The sequence below is a fragment of the Pituophis catenifer genome, unplaced genomic scaffold (assembly GCF_029215685.1).
Source record: "Pituophis catenifer annectens isolate HBS135680 unplaced genomic scaffold, rPitCat1.0.hap2 SCAF_2, whole genome shotgun sequence".
Classification (NCBI taxonomy): Eukaryota; Metazoa; Chordata; class Lepidosauria; order Squamata; family Colubridae; genus Pituophis; species Pituophis catenifer.
The window spans coordinates 34,915,920-34,935,848 of record NW_027256882.1 but is presented as its reverse complement, the minus strand read 5'-3'; the positions used below and the strand labels follow the sequence as shown (position 1 = coordinate 34,935,848).

Below are 19,929 nucleotides of genomic sequence, written 5' to 3'. Positions count from 1 at the left end.
CGGTAGCGGAAATTTTGAGTAGTTCATAGAACCAGCAAATACCACCCCTGGCTGGCCCCAGAGTGGTGTGGGAATGGAGATTTGGCAATATCCTTCCCCCAGGAATGGGGAGGGAATGGAGATTTTGCAGTATCCTTCCTCTGCCACGCCCACCAAACCACACCACGCCCACCAAGCCATAGAACCGGTAGTAAAAAAAATTTGGATTTCACCACTGGGGCAAACCGGTAGCAACCCACCACTGCAGTGAAAGGACTTGCCTCCAGAAATTATGGGTGCTCCAACAGTGGAGGTTTTTAAGAAGAGTTTGGACAAATGGTATAAGGTTTCCTGCTCGGACAGGGGGTTGGACTAGAAGACCTCCAAGGTCCCTTCTAACTCTGTTATTCTACTATTCTGTTATCAGAAGGGTGCATTGTGCTCTTGTGCTGGAAACCCTTAGAACTGACAAGATCTCCGAGACACAATGTTTTCAAAAGCAAATCCACCGTGAAAGGTTTTTAATGTCAAAGTTGAAGTACGCACATCCTTAAAGTTGCCAAGGTTGTGAAACACTGATCTAAACAAACAGGACTCACATACTTTCTCCCCCACCCCCACCCCCCACCTCTTCAACCCATGGCGCTTCAGCAAACACCAATCTGGCAACTGGTCAGAAGCTCTATTTGCGATGTTCCTCTTTGCAGCTGGAAGGTAGGATGCTGACTTCATTAGAGAGGCAGATTCAATATGAAAAAAAAAAAAGAAGATGAACAATTGGCAGCTGCTCGTTACCCTCCCCCCCCCCCCTGTGTAACTTCAGCTATTAAAACTCCCACAGCCAAGGCAGGCAGGCAGAGGTTGTGAGGCAGACCTGAGGGAAAACTCTCTCTTTTTTTAAAGTTTTTGTCCTGTCTACCCAAGTCGAGCCACAAACTATGCTCTTGGCCAGAGAGCTTCCTTTGCTTCTCTGCGTGGGACTTGTGAACGGGTTTTTTCCCAACCGTGAATCGGAGGGCATTGCATCAACTGATTTCACCGATGCCGACATCCCAGGAAAGAAGATGAGGCAGGCTGTCATGGAGAAAAACCTTTTGCCTGGAAAACATCTCAAGAAAGGTGGAGCGCTTAAAGAGGAGAATGCAACAGAACCATTTCAAACCTGTTTTGAAGGTAACCCATGGGAGGGTGGGAAGGTCTTCGTAGGATGTGTCCTGCTTTCACCTCCAGGCTCAAATAGATCCTCCACCGTTTCCCTTTTGGTGAAATCCTGGAAAAAAAAAAACAGGAAGCTTGGTATGACATCAGAAGGTCCATTATTTCCATCTGCCATGGTATGATTGGGTTCTCTTTAGGACTGGGGCCGTGTAATTAGAATTACAAGATGGTAACCAACACAGAGAAACCAAGATAGTGGAGGCTTTTATGGACCTTCTTTGCTGTGCACAGCAAAACTATTTACAATAGATATCATTAAGTGTTGTAACTTATGATTCTTGATGAACGTATCTTTTCTTTTATGTACACTGAGAGCATATGCACCAAGACAAATTCCTTGTGTGTCCAATCACACTTGGCCAATAAAAAATTCTATTCTATTCTATTCTATTCTATTCTATTCTATTCTATTCTATTCTATTCTATTCCATTCCATTCCATTCCATTCCATTCCATTCCATTCCATTCTACAATAGATATTAACAGGTTCAGCATTCTTCTTCAGTCTCTATCCTAGTGACTATTCCTCTTTAACTTCCTTCAGAGAAACCACCATATATTTTTCTTCTCCAGCGGAAAACCAACTGCTCCACACACTGATATCAAATGTATATTCTCCGCCTTTTCTCTCTTCTTACTCCCTTCTAAAACATCCTTTGTAGTTCTTATTGTCTCTCCTCATTTCTCTCACGACTTTGTCTCTTCTCTCTCTCTAGTTCTGGGCCAGACCAACAGCATCTCCCCAGGGGTTGGATATATTATACTTGTGACAGAATATAGATTAAATGTTTTTAACTTTGGCAAATTGAAGAGAGGTGGAGTTCAACTCCCAGAATTCCCTGGAGACACATCTTAAAATTGCCAAGGTTATGAAACTCTAGTTTAGAGGAAGCTGAAGAAGCTTCAGAGTTGAGATTTCACGATATGCTTTTGTGTTAAGGGAAAGCATGAGATTTGAACTTATTGGTCAGGGATTTAAGATTTTTCTATAGCTTCTGGGTTGCCAGGATTTAAATGTCTCTTAGCAACAGCTATTTCAGCTGCAATATTTGAAGATGTTTGGCTGTAATATCTGGCCAGGAACAATAGGGGCTTTATGACCATTCACTTGGTCATTTTTTGTTCCCTTTTCCTCCACGTCAATCATCTGCTCACAAACATTCTCTGAAGCAGCACTTCTAGAAAAAGAAATCAGTAATATTTCATTGGTTTTTGAGATTTGATGTACACATTTGATGTACATTTTGGCAAGAAATCATAGAGTAGTCCTTTCTATTTGTAACCAACACGAGGATGATCTGATGTTTGAATGCTTTCTATTGATCTCAGCCAGGCTAAGAATTTAAAAATTTTTAAATAAGAATGTATTAATTTACATGCCACCTGATTCTCAACAACTCCTGATGGCTCACAACAATCAAACAAAGAAATGAAACTTTTAAAAAAAATTAAAGAAAAAATATGGTAAGAGCAAATATGTCAGGGATCTATTTCTTTGTTTTTTCTATATTCATGACAACTTTAACAGAGATGTAGAGAGTAAAAAAGATGGTTTTGAGGGAGACACACAAACTCCATTATCAAAGAGATGAGGGGGAAAATATCTAAAGTCCACAATAGATAGATAATATTCAGCAGAGACCTAGATAAATACCTGAGTCACAGGATATAAGAAAGGAGAGTGATCAATTAGACTTGTAAAATACTGTTATTATAGTCAATTTCAATAGAAAATAGTTTTAGCCTTTCTCTTTATTGATTTCCTGATCTGGTCTACCAGCACTGAAATATCTCTTATATAGAAAGGTTGCCCTATCAGAGAAAAGTGAGATAGGTTTCCAAATTAAAAGAATCCAAATAATTAGACCAGTTGTAATGTTTGAAAAGTTTAAGCTTTCATCAAAGTGTTCAGAATTTATAAGAAAAGTAAGTAATTTGTAGAATTTAATTTAATGGATTACAGGATGCTGCAACCAGTTGTAATTGCAACTACGTGACTGCAGGAGTGATGCTATATGGTCATAAGTGCAAGGAAAAGCCATAAATCATTTTTCTGCAGCTGTCCTAACTTGAGGATACTTGTATCTGTAATGATTTTGGAGAAGGCAGCTAAGTAAAAAAAAAAAAAAAAAAAAAAACCAGTTATTCCCAAAACATGACCTGTGATTGACTTGATACTAATTCAAGAGATAGACTCTAGCTAGGGAAATAGCTGATGAAGCTCCAAATTCAACAATCAAATACCTGTTCAGGTGGCAAAATGGTATTTTCACTTTTTTAAAAAGCAGGAGTGTTCACAGGAGGTTAAAAGAGTCAAGACAAGTGATGTGGTGATTTACTGGCCAAGTACCTGGAGGTTATAAGGTCTGGATGGGGAGGAATCAGCTTGAATTCTGTTGGAATGTACCAGTACTTCTATGCAACAACTACAGTAGTATTCAGCCAGCAGATGGCACTGTTTAGAAGCTTGGCTCTATGATATATACTCTATGCTCTTTTGTACTAAGGAGAGTTTCCTGATTCCTGTTACAATTAAACAGTTGAGCAGTAAAGCACATGGTGACTGTACTCTTTGTTTGCTATATATAAACAGAATTTCTAACAGATTCGATCCTGGCAAGATGGAGTGGCTTGGAATTTTGCCCCCTCCCCAGGCCCAGATGATTCCTTTTTTTTTTGGACTCTGGGTGGAGAAGGACTTCCCCATACTGAGTTGGTGCTCAGTTTGGGGATCTTCTGGAGTCAGGTCTGTTCAAGAAGTAGGTGGCAGCACTGGCTAGAGGGGGTCTTTGCATAGATTCATCTGGTGTGTCAATTGTGCCCCTTTCCTGGACTGGGAGGCCTTGCTCACTGTCACTCGTGCCTTGGACAACTGTGGGAATAACTGCAATTTGCATGGGGCTACCTTTGAAGACCATCTGGTACTTTTAATTGATCCATAATGCAGCAATGTGCCAGTAAAAAGGGGGTGCATAGGATTGGATCTGCTGTTTCAGAGTGTGGGAAGCCCCCTCCTAGAGAATGAAGTATTTTGGGTAATATTAAGAGGTAGAATATTATATTTCCCCAAAGGAGAAATGGAGAAACATGTTCTTAGAGGCAGAAAGCAGCCCCCAGTCTTCTTAATAGCCTATTTTGTGCCCATTAAGAAATCCTGGGCCAGACTAGTCACAAACAAAATACCTTCACCTCCAGCAATGGGATTAAAATTTACATTCTCCTCCACCCAAATTCTAAGAAGGGGACATGACCTTTTAGGACACAACAGGATTAACCCACCACCATTAGAATAGCAAAAGACACAGAGCTCACTACATTGCACTACAGTGCCCTAGGGGCACTTCAGACATTGCACAACGCCCAGCAGCATCACAGAAACCTAGAAAGATCCATCCACCCATTCAACCAATTGGTCAGCTGCCCCAGAACCACATGCCATTGGTGATTCTGCTTCCTCAATAAACTTCCTTTCCAATCAGCCTCCATTTTATTTCCAACGACTTTCTCCCAGCTTGGAACTGAACCAGATGGATTTTACTTCCTACAAGAAGAAGTGCGAACCCTTTGAGACCAGACCAAACAAGAATTTTGATATAGAAACAAAAACTCAATTTTACTCGGAGCCTATTTCTTTCCCTTTAGTTAGACTTTAAACATCTTCAGACGTTGGGACACGACCAGAGGTGGGTTTCAGAAGGTTCTGACCAGTTCTGGAGAACCAGTAGCAGAAATTTTGAGTAGTTCGGAGAACCAGTAGTAAAAATGCTGACTGGCCCCGCCCCCATCTATTCTGTGCCTCCCGAGCCCCAGCTGATCAGGAGGAAATGGGGATTTTGCACAGGGGTGGGTTCTACTTACCTTTACTACCAGTTCGCAACGGGATCGCGCAGATCACTGATGACAACATCCGGGGTGGTGGGTGGGGCCTCCTGCCGGTTTTACTACCGGTTCTTGCGCACCGGTCCGAACCGGGGGGAACCCACCACTGATTTTGCAGTAACCTTCCCCTGGAGTAGGGTGGGAATGGAGATTTTACAGTATCCTTCTCCTGCCATGCCCACCAAGCCACATCCACCAAGCCACGCCCACAGAACTAGTAGTAGAAAATTTTGAATCCCACCACTGGACACGACATTGATCCCATAGTCAGCGTGGCCCAGAATGTTGATGTATAATTAAGAATTGCTACTGAGGAAGGCGTACAAACCACTAAAGCTCAGCCCAGATAACACCTCTGTTGTGTAAACTACACTAGCTTCCTGTTTCTCTGCAGGTACAATTCAAAGTGGAAATCATAACCTTTAAAGGCACAGGGCTAGATTACCTGCAGGACATCCTTTCCCTAAGGATATTGATTCATCCTACAAGGTCAAATAGGATGGACACACTCCTAGTCCCTTATCCTAAAATAGGGGTATCAAACTAAAGGCCTGAGGGCCAGATACGGCCCATGGGGTGCTTAGATCTGGCCCGTGGGGCCGCCCTGGAAACAGTGAAGGACTGGACCATGGTGCCTCTGCCAGCGAAAATGGGGTCCCGAGCTCAATTTTTTGCTGCGACGGCCTCCTGCAACCTTCTGCCAGTGAAAACAGAGCTTGTTTTCACTGCCCGAGCGTTGCAGGAGGCCGTTACAGCCGAAAACGGAGCTCGGGAGCCTGTTTTTGCTGGCAGAGCGCTCTGCCACCAAAGGTGCCGACAGGGTTGCCAGGTGTCCACTATTTGAGCGGACAGTCCACTTTTTTCACATTATGTTCACTATTTTTTTTCACAAAATAGTGGACATTTTTTTTATTCAAAAGCTTTATGATGAAATGGTACATAATCTAAAGCTGTACAGTCTAAGAGAATAAGGATAGGAGAATCGCGTTTTGTCTTTTTTTTCATAAGTTAGAATGAGACAAAGATCGAATGCTCATTGCAATAATCACATTTTACACAACAGCGCAAAAAAATGCATTAAAGCAGTTATCTTTTGATATCGAAAATGTAGTGCTGAAGGTTTTTGCCGAATTTTCGAATTCTGCGAAGAAACGAGAAGAGTTGAAATCATTTTTTGAGTTTTGCGAGTCAGAATTCCATGAAGTTTTGCGCCATGTTCCAACACGTTGGTTAAGTTTGTTTAAAGCAGTCGAAAGACTTCTTTTAAACTGGATACCTCTAAAATTGTATTTTATTTCTCTTGGATCTGATGAGTGCCATAAGGTTATCTGGAACCTTATTTTGGATCAGGAAAATGAACTCGCAAAGGACAATGAACCAACAATTTCAGAATTATATTTATATTTCACGCACTTCTTCATGTCAATAATGCAAGACACCCTACTGAAACTGGAAAGCAAGAAAATTCTTGCATCTGATCTTCACATTATCATGTGTAAGCTGCGTGATTCTTTGCAAAAAAAAATACGATGAGCAGTTTTTTGGAAGGAAAATTTTATTTGCCTTACGTATAAAACATTTGCCTGAGAATGCCGTGCAAAAGTTCAAGAAAGAAGCCATCAACGTGTATCAAAGAGCCATTGCGTACCTAGAAAAGTGGTATAATTTCACCGATTCAGTATATGAGACGCTAAGTTGTTTCAATCTAATTGATCGCAATAATCCTCCAATTTTAGAAGAAATGATGAACATCTGGTTATTATCACCATGGTGAGAAGAACTTCCACCCAACACTCTCTTCGATGAAATTTCTGCCTTACAAGAAGTTTATGTTCATCTGCAGGGCGATTCATCCCTTGATAAGTGGACGTACTTTTTCAAGAAAGAGCCAGCTCCGACTTTACTAAAACTGTTCCAGTATTGTGCATCAATTCCGGTATCAAATGCAAATGTTGAACGAATTTTCAGCATCATGGGAAATTTGTGGACTGACGAACGTAACCGACTGCTTGTATCAGTTCGAAGTGAACTTTGTATATTTTTAAATATTTCTCAACATTGTACTGAAATTAAAGAATTATTCCATAAACACAAAGAATTGATCAAAGCTACGCAGTCAAATAAAAAATACACACGACAGCAAAGTAAAATGTAATTTAATATTTTACATATTATTATAATATATTTGATGTTTTGAATTTTAAGTAAAGTTTTGAAGTGATTATTTTAATACGTGTTAAAATGTTTGTAAGAAAATATATAATTTAATTGTAATTTTTTTTTTATTTTTTTACTATTTAACACCCCCCCCCCACTTGTCCGCTATTTTTTGAAGCAGACCTGGCAACCCTAGCCGATAAGATGACCACGCCCACCCTAGCCACACATACCCGCCCCCCCCCAAGATCAAACACAACCCTGATGCTGCCCTCAATAAAATCGAGTTTGACACCCCTGCCCTAACTATTGTCATCTGATGGGAGCTAGGAAGCAGCCCCTTCGCGATGAAACACTTGAAGTTTAGTAGATCTTCACCATTTTCACCTTCTTTAAGGCTTTAAAGACCTGACTTTTCCCTCAGGTGTTGAGGGAAATATTAGAGAATGGCACGTTATCATGCGTTGTTGCCAGGTTTTTGTTCTTTTTCATGTTTTATGTCTTAACTGGTTGAGCTCTATTGTTCTTCAAAGTAATTCTAAATGACTTTTAATTTTTGACTGGGAGCCACCCAGAGCTGGTTGTAAGATGAGCAGCTATATAAATGTTTTAAGTAATTTTTTTTTAAAAAAAAAAAAACAGCCGCTACAACTACACAATGAAAAGCACTGCCCTTTTTTTAATGTGCATTTTTATCATGTTTTTTTTTTCCCATGCAGGCAAATGTGGACATGGCGGGAAAAATGTTGCCACCAAAGACCCCTCCTCTCCTGGGGGCAGCCATAAAGAGGCAACTGACCCCCTGCTCTCCTCTCATTCCTATTTGCACAAGGAAGATGCAGAAATGGCCACTGAAGCCACAAAGAAAATTTTTGTACGAGATGGTAAGGCAGAATCCCTGTGTCAGGGTTCCAAGTAAGACCCCCACCCCAATGAAAGAGGACTCCAAGACCAGCAGTTCCTCAAAGTTCCATTTTATTAGAAATATCATATATTGGCACATCTGGGAAAACCCGAATCTGAAAGCTTCCAGGTTTTCCCCACCCAAAAGAAAGTCCAAGACCCTTCCCCTGCACCCACATGTCCATCACATGGTCCAATCCAGGGCTGCTATTCAGCAGGTTCTGACAGGTTCTGGAGAACCCGTAGCGGAAATTTTGATTAGTTTGGAGAACTGGCAAATACCACCTCTGGCTAGGCCCAGAGTAGGGTGGGGATGGAGATTTTGCAATATCCTTCTCCTGGAGTGGGGTGGGAATGGAGATTTTGGCAGTATCCTTCCCCTGGAGTGAGATGGGAATGGAGATTTTGCAGTATCCTTCCCCTGGAGTGAGATGGGAATGGAGATTTTGCAGTATCCTTCCTCTGTAGTGGGGTGGGAATGGAGATTTTGCAGTATCCCTCCCCTATGATGCCCACCAAGCCACACCCACAGAACCAGTTAGCAAAAAAATTTGAATTCTACCACTGGTCCAATCAATGCACTGTCCCAACTGGAGGTGCCTCCCAGTCACACCACTCCAGGTGCAGGCCGAATGTCCTTGACTCTCTGAGAAAGAAATGTTATTATCGCTAGATACCCCTGTGACTCCATGCAATCCCCCCTCCCAGTTTCCCACAGTACAAAATGTGGCAGCCCTGAAGAAAAAGATGGCCTCCAGGGCTGACACCCTGGTGAACTGATGAAACATCCTGAAGAAAAGCCTTGCTACCAATGGCATCTCTAGTTATTGAAGAAAACTACCAGGGGTGGGTTCCACTAACCTTCGCTACCGGTTCGCAACGGGAGCGTGTGCGCGCGTGATCGCAAATGCGCAGAAGCTTCCAGGCGGGTGAGCTGAGCCTTCCGCCGCCATTACTACCGGTTCGCAGGATCCGGACCGAACCAGTAGTAACCCACCACTGAAAACTACAGCAAATAGATGGAGAATGCATTTGAGGATGGATCAAATGGATCTTTTAAAATAAAGAGGTTTTAGAAAAAATGGAAAGGGAATTAAAAGAAATATGGACTATAAATGAAGAGGGAGGTAGTAATATAGGTGTAATATGGGATGCAATCAGGGGTGAAATCCAGCAGGTTCTGACAGGAAATTTTGAGTAGTTCGGAGAACCGGAGAGCCTTGGTAGTACAGTGGTTTAATGCACCCTGTAATTAACACAGCTGCCTGCAATTTCTGCAGGTTCGAATCTTACCAGGCTCAAGGTTGACTCAGCCTTCCATCCTTTCTAAGGTAGGTAAAATGAGGACCCAGTTTGTGGGGGCAATAAGCTGACTTTGTATAAATATACAAAAGTATGAAGGCTATTGCTTAACGCATTGTAAGCCGCCCTGAGTCTCCGGAGAAGGGCGGCATATAAATCAAATTTTAAAAAAAACAAAAAACACCCCGGCAAATACCACCTCTGGCTGGCCCCAGAGTGGGGTGGGAATGGAGATTTTGCAATATCCTTCTCCCAGGAGTGGGGAAGGAATGGGGATTTTGCAGTATCCTTTCCCTGCCACGCCCTCCAAGCCACAGCACGCCTACCAAGCCACACCCACAGAACCGGTAGTAAAAAAAATTGGATTTTATCACTGGATGCAATGAAAGCAGTAGTGAGAGGTTTGGGGATAAAATATTCTTATAATATAAAAAAACAAAAAGAGAAACATATAAAACGGTTGGAGGAGGAAATCAGGGAATTAGAGAGTAAATATATAGAAAGTAGAGAGAATAGGATTATGCTAGAACTATCAGCTAAAAGAAAAGAGTTGCAAAATATTGAGACAGAACAGGTTCAAAGAAATCTAATATACCTAAATAGGGGATTTTATGAAAATAGTAATAAAAATTCTAGAATGCACTTTTCTAAAACAATTTTCGTTTCTTTAGTAAACTCCGGAGGAGCACTTAAAAGTAGAAATGTGTATTTCATTTTTTTGCAGAAGCTGTTAAGAGGAATGCTAGAGCTGCTCGGAGAGCTTATGATAATGTCTATGAAGAATTAGCATCCTTTTCTGGTGGCTACTACCTGAACACGAAGAAAAGCCAACTTTCTAAGGCCCTTGGAGTACTGGAGCTGTCCATGAATGCCGCTCCTGTTAAAATAGCCCATAATCGTGTGGATGGATCTCAGTTCTCCTTCCCCGTGGATGAAACTCTTACTGAAATATCAGTCTCAGTCAAGACTTTAAGGCATGAGAGATTCAACTTTAATATCTGGCAACCTTCAGGTAATTGAACTGAGTAAAAATGGATGGAAACTGATCAAGGAGAGATTCAACCTAGAAATAAAAATAAATAGACAATGAGAGCAATCAACCAATGGAACAGCTTTGCCTTCAGAAGTTATGGGAGCTTCATCACTGGAAGCTTTCAAGAAGAAAACGGACTGCCATCTGTCAGAAATGGTGTATGACAGAGGTGTCAAACTCAAGGTCAGGGGCCCGGATTCAACCTGCAGGATGCTTAGATCTGGCCCACGGGGCCAACCTGGAAACATCGAAGGACCAGCCCATAGTACCTCTGCAAGTGAAAGCGGAGTTCGGGAGGGCTACCCGCAGCCCTCCCGAGCTCCATTTTCACTGGCGGAGGGTTGTAGGAGGCCGTCACATCCAAAAAAGAGCCTTGGTGGCGCAGCAGACTAAAGTGCTGTTAAGTAGCACCAGCTGCCTGCAATTACTGCAAGTTCAAATCTCACCAGGCTCAAGGTCCATCCTTTCGAGGTAGGTAAAATGAGGACCCGGATTGTGGGGGCAATAAGCTGACTTCGTATAAAAAAAAGAACACTGCTTAGGGGGGCCCAAAAGCCCTACTAAGCAGGTATATACAAAAGTATGAAGGCTATTGCTTAACGCATTGTAAGCCGCCCTGAGTCTCTGTAGAAGGGCGGCATATAAATTGAAACAATAAATAAATAAATAAATAAATAAATAAATAAATAAATAAATAAATAAATAAATAAATGGAGCTGGGGAGCCCGTTTTCTCTGGCAGAGCGCTCAGCCCACCACAGGCGCTCCCAACACGAGTGACGTCAAGCTGGCCAAGGCCAACCTGGCCCTCCGAGGTCAAACACAACCCTGAGGTGACCCTCAATGAAATTGAGTTTGACACCCGTGGTGTAGGGTCTCCTGTTTGGGCGGTGGGTTGGACTAGATGACCTACAAGGTCCCTTCCAACTCTGTTAATCTGTTATTGAGTATACAAAAGGTCAAAAAAAGGCTGCTACTATGACCAAGCAAACACTTTCCCTTGTCTGACATGGGATACATGTAAAAAAAAGGGTGGGGGCTTCAATTGCACGATCGTGGATGTCTGGAATTGGAGGAAGCCATATTGTCAGCCATTTTAGTCTTTGACTTAAAAGAGTTCATTTAGTGACCATTTAAAGTTACAACGTCACTGAAAAAATTGACTTTATGACCGTTTTTCACCTGTAGGGTTGAATAATCGATGCACATTCAACCTGTAGGGTTGAATAATCGATGTAACATAATCATTTTAATTATTAATTAAATTAATTAATTAAAATTTAATCACTGATTAATGAATAATCAATGGTCACATAATCAAAATTCAGACGCTTGGCAACTGACTCGTATTTATGACGGTCGCAGTGTCCAGGGGTCACATGATCCCCTTTTTGCGACCTCTTGAAATGGGGAAACCAGTTTCACTTAACAACCGTGTGACTAATTGACCAACTGCAGGGATTCGCTTAACAACGGCGGCTCACTCAATAGATGTCTCATTTAGCAACAGAAAATGTGGGCTCAATTGTGGTCGTAAGTCGAGGACCACCTGTAATGCAATTCATTCCTTTTTGTGATGTTCCACACTAGGTGACCCATTCAGAAAACCTCGTATGATGATTGACACAAGGAATCAAAAGGTCGTGAAGGTATCTCCTCTCCCTCAGGCAGGCCGGTGGACTGTATCTATGACTCCAAGGGGCTCTTATGAGGTGGAGATTAGAGGCAAGAGTTTGCTTGACTTTACTTACCGGATAATGCAGAAGCAGAACGACTACATGCTTCCAATTCAAGGACAGCCTATGAAAGGTAAGTCTTCTAGACTTACTGGTCCCTTTCGGACCTCAGGGACCAGTAAATTCATAATTTTAAATCCTGCGGACCACTAATATGATCTGCCTAATGACCAGCTGGGTGGGCGTGGCTAGGTGGTCATGTGACTGGGTGGGTGTGGTCAACTCAACATCACTCACATGGAGGGGCGCCTTGCCAGCCTCTACTCGCCCCTCCCCTCCCAGCCACTCCTCTCCTGCCCGCCCGGGCTCCTTAGGGCCCCAACAGGAAGCAGTTGTTGGAGCTAAGCAGCCACCATGAGAAAGAGTTGGGAAAACAGCTGGCTCAGTTCAAATTGGATCTGACTGAGAAGGAGGCTCAGAAGAAGCACCTCACTCAGGACTACGAGAATAGGCTTTCCAAGCAGAGGGAAGATCTACAGGAGCGCAAGGCCAGGTATCGGCACCTGGAGGCTCAGCAGGCTGAGATGGTCAGCCAGTTCCAGGCCATGAGGCAGTCCCACTGGAACAAGGCCTTCCGGCTCTTCGCCACCAGCAGCGCTTCCCTCCAGCCTTCGCCCAAAGCCCCACACCAGGAGGCTGAAGCAGACCCCAAATCAGAATTTCTGCCACCCCCGCCCCGCAGAAAAAGACCCCAAAGGGGGAGACTCTCTGCAGGAACACAAACATTCATTGCAGGTATCTGTCCCAGGGGCCGTAGTTTGAGGAGCTCTGATTTAGTGCAATATTAAAAGTGCAAATAACTTTTCTGCGGACCACCAAAATTTTCTCACGGACCATCAGTGGTCCATGGACCACCAGTTGGTGACCGCTGTTCTAGAGTGTCCTGTTGTAACTCTGGGGTCAAATCCTCCATTTCCAACATCCATGCTAAAAAAAAAAAAAAAAAAGTGAGGCAAAAATTTTAGGTGCTAAGCGAAATCCACTTCAGAAGAAAAAGTCTATAGAGATTCTCAGTCACCCAGGTCATGGTTGTCCCAAAGGTGATTTTTTTTTCTGGAAGCATTTGGACTTTCTTGTTTTTTCTTTTGCAGACGTTTCACTTCTCATCCAAGAAGCTTCTTCAGCTCTGACTGGATGGTGGTGGATGGAAGGATGAGAAGCGAAACGTCTGGATGACCTGGATGACTGAGAATCTCTATAATATAGACCTTTAGCTGTACAATTTGGGATGAACACCCTTCGAATAGCAATAGCAATAAGACTTATATACCGCTTTACAATGCTTTTACAGCCCTCTCTAAGCTGTTTACAGAGTCAGCATATTGGCCTCCGACAATCTGGGTCCTCATTTTACCGACCTCGGAAGGATGGAAGGCCGAGTCAACCTTGAGCCTGGTGAGATTCGATCTGCCAAACTGCTGGCAGCCGGTGATCAGCAGAAGTAGCCTGCAGTACTGCACTCTAACCACTGCGCCACCACGGCTCATGGTGTGGGAGTAGGAATGGATTTCCAGAGGAAAAAAAATTGCAGACTACAGGAACCATTTGCACTACTTCAGGTGACTCTGAGGACACAGATAAACCTCCAAGTGCTTCAATGACCCTCTAAAAGGATGAAGATGACCCGCTGTCTGCATGGAATATAAATCCTTCCATCGCCCAACATCCAGTCAGAGCTGAAGAAGCTTCTTGGATGAGAAGCGAAACGTCTTCAAAGAAAAGAGAAAGTCCAGATACCTCTTGATAAAAAAAAGCATCTTTGGGACATTTCAGAAGAAGAGAGTATTGAGGAAGAGGCAGGATTCTCTGCTAACTTTGGTCCCAAAGGTAGTTTTTTCAAGAGACAACTGGATTTTCTTGTTTTTCTTTGAAGATGTTTCTCTTCTCATCCAAGAAGCTTCTTCAGCTTTGACTGGATGGTGGGGAATGGAAGGATTTATACTCCTTGCAGACAGCTGGTCATTATTGCAAGGAATATAAATCTGCAAGGAGTATAAATCCTTCCATTCCCCACCATCCAGTCAAAGCTGAAGAAGCTTCTTGGATGAGAAGAGAAACACCTTCAAAGAAAAACAAGAAAATCCAGTTGTCTCTTGAAAAAAAAAAACACCTTTGGGACAACCATGATGACTGAGAATCTCCATAGACCCTCTGTTATCTTTCTACATTTTTCTCAGGATCAAACTATACCATCTCCATAAAGATGCTGGGAGCAGCCAGAGGTACCCAGATGCAGCGTCTGGTCATTTCTGATGGACTAGGAGGTCCTATTCACTCCATCGTTTTAAACCAAACATCTGATGCCCTTGGCAATATCTTGGCCTTTGCTCCAATTCATCTGGATTCATTGGTATGAACCACAGTTATTTCTTCATCTTCTGATTTGACTCCATGTTGCATGACCGGTTAGAACTTCCATGGTAAACCATGAAGAGAATGTTCTGTCTAATATCTGGGTTATATTAATCCATATACAGGTAATCCTCAATTTATGGCCACAATTGAGCCCAAAATTTCTGTTGCAAATGAGAGATTTGTTCAGTGAGTCTTACCTTGTTTTACGACTTTTCTTGCCACCATTGTTAAGTTAGTAACATGGTTGTTAAGTGAAGCAGACTTTGCTTGTCAGAACATTGCAAAAAGTGATCATGGGACCCCGGGACACTGCAGCCATCACGTGTGAGTGTGAATCACTTGTCAAGCATCGGAATTTGGATTATGTGACCAACGGCATGCTACAATGGTTGTAAGTATGAAAAACGGTCATTAAGTTACTTTTTTTCAGTGCCGTTGTAACTTCAGATGGTCACTAAATGAACTGTTGTAAATTGAGGACTACCTGTAGAGTGGCCGTAGCAGTGGTGAAATCCAGCAGGTTCTGACAGATTCTGGAGAACCGGTAGCGGAAATTTTGAGTAGTTTGGAGAACCAGCAAACACCACCTCTGGCCGGCCCCAGAGTGGGGTAGGAATGGGGATTTTGCAGTGTCCTTCCCCTGGAGTGGGATGGGAATGGAGATTTTGCAATATCCTTCCCCTAGGAGTGGGGAGGGGAGGGGGATTTTGCAGTATCCTTCCCCTGGAGTGCGGTGGGCATGGAGATTTTGCAGTATCCTTCCCCTGCCACGCTCACCAAGCCACACCATGCCCACAGAACCAGTAGTAAAGAAATTTGGATTTCACCACTGGGCTGTAGTATTGTTGCTTATCGTTCTTATTCTTTATTTCCCCCTTTTATGAGTATTATTATTATTATTATTATTATTATTATTATTATTATTATTATTATTATCTCTGTTGCTTTGCATATACACTGAATGCTTCTGAATGTATCGGAGACACATTCTTTGTGTGTCTAAGCACACTAGGCCAAATAAGGCGTTCAATTCAGTTCAAATCAAATCTGCAAATCTTCTCAGTGGGAACCATTCTGGACAGCCACAGCTTGCTCCACAAATGCCAAACATAACCACTGAACCGTAAAGGGAGCTTAGCGTTCACTGTCTAGTTTTATCAAGTCAAAGGAATCCTAGTTTTGAAGATCTAATTGCTCAGTCACTCAACCACTCTTCACAGCCATAGAGCAGGAAGGCCTTTTGGCCTGGACCTCAAGGCCATTCCAGAATAACAGAATGTAACAGAGTTGGAAGGGACCTTGGAGGTCTTCTGGTCCAATCCATTGCTCAGGCAGGAAGCCCTATACTAAGGGGTGTCAAACTCGATTTCACTGAGGGCCGCATCTGGGTTGTGTTTGACCTCGGGGGGGGGAGGAGGGGGAGAGTGAGCATGGCCAGGGTGGGCGTGGCCAGTTTGACGTCAGTAGTGTCGGGGTGCCTGTGGCGGCCCGAACACTCTGCCAGAGAAAATGGGCTCCTGAGCTCTGTTTTCAGCTGCGACGGCCTCCTGCAACCCTCTGCCAGCAAAAACGGGGCTCGGGAGGACCTGCGGGCGGCCCTCCCAAGCTCTGTTTTCTCTGGCAGAGGCACCACGGGTCAGTCCTTTATTGTTTCCAGGGTGGCCCTGTGGGCCAAATCTAAGCACACACACATACACCGGGCCACATCCAGGCCCCGGGCCTTCAGTTTGACACACCTGCCCTACACCATTTCAGACAAATGGCTGCCCAATCTCTTCTTAAAAACCTCCAGTGTTGGAGCATTCACAACTTCTGGAGGCATGTTGTTCCACTGATTAATTGTTCTAACTTCAGGAAATTTCTCCTTGATCCTAGGTTGCTTCTCTCTTTGATTAGTTTCCCTCCCTTGCTTCTTTGTCCTTCCTTCAGGTGCTTTGGAGAATAGGTTGCCCCTGAGATATCAGAAGACTGCTACCATGCCAAACCCAGTCTTTCTGTTCATTAAACTATACGTCAGGGGTGGGTTCTAAAATTTTTTACTATCGGTTCTGTGGGCGTGGCTTATTTTGTGGGTGTGGCTTGATGGTCAGGTGACAATTATTTAGGATTTAGCAGAGGTACTGGTCTACCAGGCTTTTAACTGCTTGCAGAGCTGTACCGATCTACTCATGTATTTTAGCAGGCACTGATCTACTCATGTATTTTTGCAGGGACTGGTCTACCTATTTATTTTTGCAGGCACTGATCTACTCATGTATTTTTGCAGGCACTGGTCTACCCATTTATTTTTGCAGGCACTGATCTACTCATGTATTTTAGCAGGCACTGATCTACCCATTTATTTTTGCAGGCACTGGTCTACCCATTTATTTTTGCAGGCACTGATCTACTCATGTATTTTAGCAGGCACTGGTCTACCTATTTATTTTTGCAGGCACTGATCTACTCATGTATTTTTGCAGGCACTGGTCTACCCATGTATTTTTGCAGGCACTGATCTACTCATGTATTTTTGCAGGCACTGGTCTACCCATGTATTTTTGCAGGCACTGATCTACTCATGTATTTTTGCAGGCACTTGTCTACTCATTTGTTTTCTTTTAACACTGATCAGCTGTAGGGTGGCCCTTTGAAGCCCCCCCCAGCAAGAGTTTAAACAGGTTTTTTCCCTCTAGCCATCAGCTGGGACTCAGGAGGCAGCAATAGATTGGGGGGTGGGGCCAAATAAAAAGTAAGAATAATGCGGGGGGCAGGGGGACAGAACCGGTTCGGTGACGTCATATCATCACTGCTACCGGCTTGGGAGAACCGGACCGGACCAGGAGGAACCCGCCACTGCTATACATACCCAATTCCTGCAACAATTCATTGTATGTTTTAGCCTCCAGTTCCCTAATCATCTTTATTGCTCTTCTTTCAGTAGAATAGAATAGAATAACAGAGTTGGAAGGGACCTTAGAGGTTTTCTAGTCCAGCCCCCTGCTTAGGCAGGAAACCCTATATAGGGGGTTGGACTTCTCTGCACTCTTTCTAGACTCTCAACGTCCAAAGGAAGGGGGTACCAATATTTATTTATATCCTAATTTCTACTGGCCTTTACCAGCTTTCTATTGAAAGTACAATAAAGCTAAATTGTTAAATATTGACAGGATAGTTCTCCCTCTGGTCCGCTGTTTGGGCGGGAAGAATGCTTGAATATGATTGGCTGGTTTCCCTGACAGCTCCCTATAAAAGGGCTGGCTGTTAGAGTGGCTGGCTGCTGGATTGTAAATAGTGGTTGAATAAAGAGCTGTTGTCTGAAGCCAGTCTCTTCAATCCACCTAGCTAACATAAATAATAAACAATTGTAAATAATTAACAATAAAGCTAAACCAGCAAAACTCTAGAAAGAGTGAAGAGAAGAGCAACAAAGATGATTAGGGGACTGGAGGCTAAAACATATGAAGACAGTTGCTGGAACTGGGTATGTTTAGTTTAATGAAGAGAAGGACCAGGGGAGACATGAGAGCAGTGTTCCAATATCTCAGAGGTTGCCACAAAGAAGAGGGAGTCAAGCTATTCTCCAAAGCACCTGAGGGTAGGACAAAAAGCAACGGGTGGAAACTAATCAAGGAGAGAAGCGACTTAGAACTAAGGAGAAATTTCCTGACAGTAGAACAATTAATCAGTGGAACAACTTGCCTCCAGAAGTTGTGAAAAGTTGTTTGTCGTGAAAAAACTATACAGTTAGTTCTTGATTCGGTTTGTGCCCATTCAAAGTTACAACAGAACTGAAAACAGAGACTTATGACCGTTTTTCATACTTAACCGTTGAAGCATCCCCATGGTCACATGATCAAAATTCAGATGCTTCGTAACTGACTTGTACTTACGACGGTGGCGGTGTCCCTGGTCATGTGATTCCCCTTTTGCGACCTTCTGACAAGCAAAGTCAATGGGGGAGCCAGATTCACTTCACAATCGCGCTACTAACTTAACAGCTGCAGTGATACACTTAACAACTGTGGCAAGAATGGTTGAAAAGGAGGGGGGACTCATTTAACAACTGTCTTGCTTCGCAACAGAAATTGTGCGCTCAATAGCGGTCATACGTTGAGGACTACCTGTCCCTGTACAAAGTTACAAAGTTTATAAATATCAAATCGGACCAAAAGGATCAAGAAGGACCAAATTACTTTTAACAAGAGTAAAATAAATAAGAGGCCATTCCTGATCATCATATTATCTTTTAGTACCCGTATCAGTGTTAACGATTACTATTTTAATGTTTTAATGTTATCTTGTTTTTACTGGGTTGTAAGCCATTTTGGCGAGATGGGTGGCATATAAATTTAATAATAAATGCCTTCTCTATTATGGGAATATAAGCTAGTATGGGGCAGTGGTGAAGGAGCTCAACTAGGAACTGGGGGACCCAGGTTGTTGTGGCCCGTCAGCAGCCTGTGCAGATTGTAGCCGATTCCGACGACGAGGAGACTGGTGTGGTGATGCGCTAGCAGCCTGTGCAGCTGGCGCTCGAGTTGGACAGTGAGGAGTCTGGAGAAGATGTGGTGCCAGGGGCGGGGATTCAGCCAGGGCCTTCAGAACCTCCAGAAGCTCCTTTAAGTGAAGAAGAGGAGCTCCTTTAAGTGAAGAGGAGGAGCCTCTTCTCAATGCACGGGCGCGCAGAGCTGCCAAAAGGCAGGAGTGGCTCCTCAGGAGGAGGTCTCCTCCAGAATAAGGCTTGAGGCTAATTGGCCACTCCCTTAGCCTATTTAAGAAAGAACGCCGCTTGCAACAAGCTGTAGAGAACAACTTTAGTTCACTCTCTTTCATGTCTGCAAAACTGCTTCTGGGCTTTCTGCCAACTCTAGTAAGACTGTGATTACCTTATCTTAGAATTCTGGTAGGCTGTTAAGACAGTTCATTAACAGCCTTTGAATGATAAAGACTAAGTTATTTTGAGTAAATAAGCTTTATATATAGTTTGTGTGTGCTGCATTCTTTGGGGTCCGTAGCTGAGGCAGAACACAGGGTATAGTCCCCCTACACAAAAATTCCCCTGGGCAAGGATGTTAAATATATTAAATAAATAATCAACCAAAGAAATGCAGTCATAATGTAAAACAGCAGCATTAAAAACAAAATTCAGATTGCTCCAATTAAAACTATTCATACAAAGGATTAAAATAAAATGAGGGGGGGGAAGGAGGGCGGAAAAAAGCAAAGTCAAGGTTTCCTTCTATAGCCAGCTACAGTATTACGAACAGCAAAAATAACTATAGCTATAATTTCTTAAGCCTTTAAGGAGTTCGTTTATCTTTATTTTAAAAAGCAGCTTCTCGGCATCTGAGTACAGTTATCTTACCCGGAACAGCAGAAACGATTG

General features: G+C 43.2%; 1 protein-coding gene across 1 annotated transcript in view; it reads left to right on the top strand.

Moving 5' to 3' along the window:
- Nucleotides 1-917: 917 nt before the first annotated feature.
- Nucleotides 918-19,929, top strand: part of LOC139310093 (hemicentin-1-like) — a 46,073-nt gene continuing 27,061 nt past the window's right edge. Inside the window, exons 1-5 of the mRNA XM_070934252.1 lie at nucleotides 918-1,152; nucleotides 7,953-8,117; nucleotides 10,163-10,450; nucleotides 12,061-12,279; nucleotides 14,384-14,556. Of these exons, the coding sequence (XP_070790353.1) occupies nucleotides 918-1,152; nucleotides 7,953-8,117; nucleotides 10,163-10,450; nucleotides 12,061-12,279; nucleotides 14,384-14,556 (1,080 nt within the window). The remainder of the gene's footprint in view (nucleotides 1,153-7,952; nucleotides 8,118-10,162; nucleotides 10,451-12,060; nucleotides 12,280-14,383; nucleotides 14,557-19,929) is intronic.